This window comes from Alnus glutinosa, chromosome 5, assembly GCF_958979055.1.
Source record: "Alnus glutinosa chromosome 5, dhAlnGlut1.1, whole genome shotgun sequence".
In the NCBI taxonomy this organism is placed as follows: Eukaryota; Viridiplantae; Streptophyta; class Magnoliopsida; order Fagales; family Betulaceae; genus Alnus; species Alnus glutinosa.
Window position 1 is genome coordinate 7,060,846 of NC_084890.1, and position 5,247 is coordinate 7,066,092.

Below are 5,247 nucleotides of genomic sequence, written 5' to 3' on the forward strand. Positions count from 1 at the left end.
GTGGGACTTATGTGGTGGGACCCATCACGTGAGACTTACACATATCTCTTGATTCCTACACAACAGTAGCACATGAATCATGTCCCTTAATATTTTTCATGTTTTATAGTTAGGTAGGTTATTATGTTATACATATTTTACTTAAAAATATCTTACTATCGTGGAATTAAATAATTAATTGAATCCGGTAGGAATACGAGGAGAGCTTCGCCATAAGTTCACGGAGCTTAGATAGCAGTTTCCATTTTTATGGAGTAAAATTAAGTTTCCATTTCCCGTCCACCGTACCCCAACGTCTTTGAAAAGGAGTACTTCATTATATTTGAGAAAAGTACACAGAAAAATCGTACATTTTCCACCGCTTTTGTCAGAAAAGAACCAACAATGGGTAAGAATAAAATTCTGCATTCCGTTTTGACTTGAATTTGTTACAAAGGTAAGTCTCCATAGTATTGAAAAGGCACTAAAAATAAATAAATCATTGATTACAGAAACAAATAAAAGAGGATTAATTAATTTTACAATTTATTAAAACCTGAATCATTTACCAAATCAGTAACTGATCAGATCAAACAATATGTGTTAGCAGTAGGAATTTCCCTTTGATATAGCAGATCTGCTATACAAAAAGAATAAATTCAAAAGAACAAAAAAAATTAGAAAGAATTGTCAAAACGAAACTATGCATTCTTCTTCACAGCTGTGATGTAAATTTATGCAGTCGTTCACCATCTACCTCCAGCAAATTCTCTATGATTGCATCCGAAGCAGACAGTAGGAATTCCGACCAATTCCTAAAAACCCAACAAAAGAAAAGACAGAGAGATCGACAACATTAGATATCTTCTTAATTAGCTTCCACAAACCAAATAACAAACATGCGAAACAATCAAATAAAAATGTACCCGCTTGACGAATCAAAGGTGAGTCCAACGGTAAATTTAGCTTCTTCAAGCGCCGAGCGGAACCTCTGCAGCTCTTTCACCGGACGAGTTCCGTCTTCCTTAACCTGAAGCTGCGACGGTTTCACGTCACAAAAGATGGGGATAACCCTCTTCTTGCACTCCATTAGAAGAGCGAGCTCATGGAGACAAAAATAGGACTCGCAGTACCGGGGAGAAAACACGGCAATCCCAATCTTACAATTTCGAATAGCGGGATCAATCTTGTGGAACAGCTTTTCCCCAGGTTTCATGTTTTGGCTGTCGAGGAAAGGCCTGAGCCGGAGCATGGAAAGGTGGTAGTAGAGCAAACCGGAAATTGTTCTCTTCGTGTCGATCCCCCGGTGGTTTATGAACACGTCGCATGGCCGTGCTATTGCTCGGATTTGGTTATGGGGATGGTTGGGATGAAGGATTTTACGAGCAAAGCTCCTCGCCAAAGCTGGTGATCTCTGCATGGCTGCTCTAGGAAGCTAAAGAAAACAAAAAGGTTTAATTTCTTTTCTTTTCTTTTCTTTTCTTTTTTGTTTTGAAGTATTTTTTTTGTAGTTGTCCGGTGAGAGATCGATCGATTATATATTTATATATAGGGCCTGGGGGTGTATATTTATAGTACGTTAAGGTGGTCTGATTAAGGACTTCTGGGGTTTGATTTGAAAGGCAGAATATTTCAAATGTGGATTTAGACCGTGATCAAGAAAATGCTAGGCATTCAAGGCAAGACAAAAGAGTAAACATCTTTGAATATATTGACGCTTCTATAGGGCTTATTTGGAACTCGCTCTTTAAACCTTCAAACACGTTAATTTCGTTATTAGCATGGGATCCGCTGAACTGGTCACTTCTATAGCTTTTGCATGGTTTTGTTAATCATAAAAAATTAGTGGGTAAGCTCCTTTTAGGACGGCGCTGTAATTTCGGCGATTAAAAATTAATTAATATCGATCGATCATGAGTCACTTCAAAGTTTTGTCCATGCATATAGCTTTTCAATTTCTTAATTGTCTTTTGCCAAGCGATATTCAGTTGTACGTAGATTAAGATGCCGGATCAGATAATTATAAAAAGCAGAAAATATTAGTAAATTAGAAGAAAATTTTACTCATATTTTGTGTTATATTGAATCAATGTGTATATTATACGTACAGGTGTCACGCCCCAATTCCACAACACGCATATACTAAAGCATATTTTTCTTTTATAATATTTAATTTCACAAGTATTTGTCTTTAAAAAATTTCACAGGTTAATAATATAGTGTACGTTGACATCAAATAAACCTAGCACTATAACAGAAATCTTCCAAGATCATTACTTAAACTAAAAAACCTACTAATTAACTATAAAAGTCTACATGCAAGATCATAACTAATTACTCTAGATCGATCTAATACTAAAACAAAACCGTTTAGGATTTTTCAAACAAACGATTCACCAAAAAATCCTCCACAAGATGCGCAATCTATCAAGAAGTTTCAAAATCCTTAAATTTTTTGAGGGTGACTAATATTAGGAATATTCAATTGTTGGGTGGGCATTTGATGATATAGTGAACATATTAAAAAATATAGATGTCGTGATTAACCTATACAAATTTTTTAAAGCAAATACTTGTAAAAGTATTATAAAAGAAAAATATGTTTTAACATATCCGTTGTAGGATCGCGGCGTGACATAATTAGGTCATGTTTGGGCTTTATATAATTAGCATAAAGTGGTCTGGCTCATCAATATCATGGATTAATACCGAAAAAACATGGCTAATTACATCTTGCCTATGAAGCTATGCATAGGTAGTCCCTCTATTTTTTTTTTTTTTTTTTTTTAAATAAAAAAGGATAAAATTTTAATTTTTTTTAAAAAATTGTAAGTATCTTTTTTATAAAATGCACTCCTTAAAATTAATTTTTACCTTCAAATTTTTTATATCTTTAATTTTAAATCTCTAAAATTAATTTTCTAGTTCCCCCATAGTCATAGGTGCTTAACTGATTGCCATACCTAGCGTTGCTTTTGAACGTGGCAATAATGTTAAGAAAGTGGAATATATAGCTTAAAGAAAAAGAAAAAGAAAAAAGGAAAAAAAGAAAAGAAAAGTGAAATAATGAATTTTGCAGTAACCAATTAAAGTGCAGCATTCATTGATATATACCGGAGAAATTGCGGATATAAAAGAAAAGTACGTACCAAACAAAAAACGCGTCATGTACGTATACGTGTCGACGACTTTCTCTATACCTATTCATGATACTGGTACGGATCGTTTAGTCCTAATAAGCAGCTGTACCGCCGTCCCAACATAAAAGTGTACGTACGTAAAAGGACCACGTGAAATTCAATCGTATTATTTATACAAATTTGAGAGAATTTAAATTTATCACTTTATTTAAATTTTAAATTTTCAAATTATATAAATTTATATAGGTCGGGTCGTTTCATGCATCGAATCACATGAAAAATGCTACCTATTAAAATGTGACACGTTACTAATAAGAACTGAGCATATTTTTATTAATTTTTGTACTTTATGTCGTACGAAAGTTTTGAACAAAAAACTGTTTTTTTGGTTTAGTAAAAAATAAGCGTCACTTCGAAAGTGGAAAAACAAAAAATCATTTTGGAATGAAATTTCTTTTTGGTTACCTTGGTAACATATCATATCTTTAATAGATCGCATTTTTTAGGCAATTCGATGTAAAAAATAACTTGAATTCACGTAATTTAAAAATTTAATTTTTTTTTTTTGAAATTGTAGAGAATCATAATCCCTCACGATCTCATACCCGACGTATGTATGTAGTTACTGTCCTTAATAATTAACTGTTTTAATGGTGATAATTGATCGTATTACAGACAGGCCGACGGAGAAATGGGGGCCGAACTGTGATAATAGCTTATAGCTTTGTCCCTAATTCCGGCCAGATGAACGTTTTTTCATCCTGTTGAAGTTTTTTTCCATTCTGTTTTATGGGAAAAGAAAAATGCGAATTTGTGAGTAATGCAGCAGCTTGCTACTATGAGCAATTCATAAGAAGTTGTGAAGGTTGTTTCTGCAAAGATCAGAGTATCGATCGGCGGCCGCCTCCCCATCCACGTCGCCTACTAAGAAATTCACAATACTATTTTCGTGCTATTGTAGTATGAATTTCTAGTGTACCTGACTCTTTAGAACAACATGTGGATGTCTTTGGATCACCATCACCACATGTGGAATTCATACTTATTCTCATAATTAAAATGGTACGAAACAACATGCATGGTGGTTACAAATTTGAAGTTATTTTTCTTCCATATTTCCTTTGAGTGTGGGTCTCAGAATAGAAATTTAAAAGTTTGTGAGCAACTGATCAAACTCCAAAATGCATTATATATAAGTTCTTTATTAATATATTAATTGCAATGAAATTTAAGGAGTGTGTCTATGTTATAGTCTAACATCAATACATTAAAATGAGCAATTAATATCATTTATTATATCCCTAAGAACAATTTTAAATGAGCAATATCATTTATTTGTTACAAAAATTGCAAACTATGGTGCCACTTGACATAAATCCTTTGTTTGTCAATTACCTAGTATGCAACCTTTTTTATAGTTCATATATGGACGAAAGGATGGAGCTATTAATTATTTTTAAATTATTTATGAATGAAATTCAAACTTTTTTTTTTTTTTTTTTTTTTTTAATTTCAAAGACGAAGTTGGAATAATGTCAAATTTTAAGAACAAAAAAGAAAAAAGTGTAACAAGTAAAACCAATTAATGTATGCTATATGTTGGCACGCGATTGTTAAATCACTAGTTATTAATTTTAACAAGTAGAAAGAATTAATTAATTCAGCTCTGTGTTGGTCAAGAATTCTAATTTGATACTATGTTAAATCATTAATTATATATCCAGAAATTTAGAGATATGTTTGGTTTCATAATCCTGTCCATCTTTTGTCTATATTTACTATTAAATCTGTGAATTGAAACTTAACCCCACATATTTTGTACGAAGATGGACAAAATGAAACCAAACGTTTCACTGAAATTTAAGCTCATAAAAATTATAAGAAATGCTTTCCTTTTCTTTTCTTTCTTTCTTTTTTTTTTTTGGGCATATTTTGTACATTTTCTATCAATCTCCTTACAACTTTTTTGTCGATGTACATCAAAAATTATATATCGATCCTTTATTAATTTGTCAAGAATGCTGTTTAGATATCATTATGCTCTACGTACATCCCCGGTCCATTCCTTTTGTAAATTCCCCGTTGAGTTTGCGAATTTGCTGTCCATGCATCTCTATATATACAAAAC

The 5,247-nt window shown here is 32.4% G+C and overlaps 1 protein-coding gene across 1 annotated transcript; it reads right to left on the reverse strand.

The window, feature by feature from the left end:
* Window positions 1-694: 694 nt before the first annotated feature.
* Window positions 695-1,399, reverse strand: LOC133868906 (probable 2' cyclic ADP-D-ribose synthase BdTIR). The gene is made up of 2 exons (XM_062305905.1): window positions 906-1,399; window positions 695-794 (listed from the first exon to the last, which is right to left on the reverse strand). Exons 1-2 carry the CDS (start codon window positions 1,397-1,399, stop codon window positions 695-697), a joined length of 594 nt encoding a protein of 197 aa, XP_062161889.1.
* Between the last annotated feature and the right edge of the window lie 3,848 nt (window positions 1,400-5,247).

Bases quoted from the DNA above. Each gene is read 5' to 3' on its own strand.
- LOC133868906 (XM_062305905.1), bottom strand. From the start codon at position 1,399: ATGCAGAGATCACCAGCTTTGGCGAGGAGCTTTGCTCGTAAAATCCTT. The intron at 795-905 runs GTACATTTTTAT...TTGGGTTTTTAG, and splicing joins ACCTTTGATTCGTCAAGCGG to GAATTGGTCGGAATTCCTAC.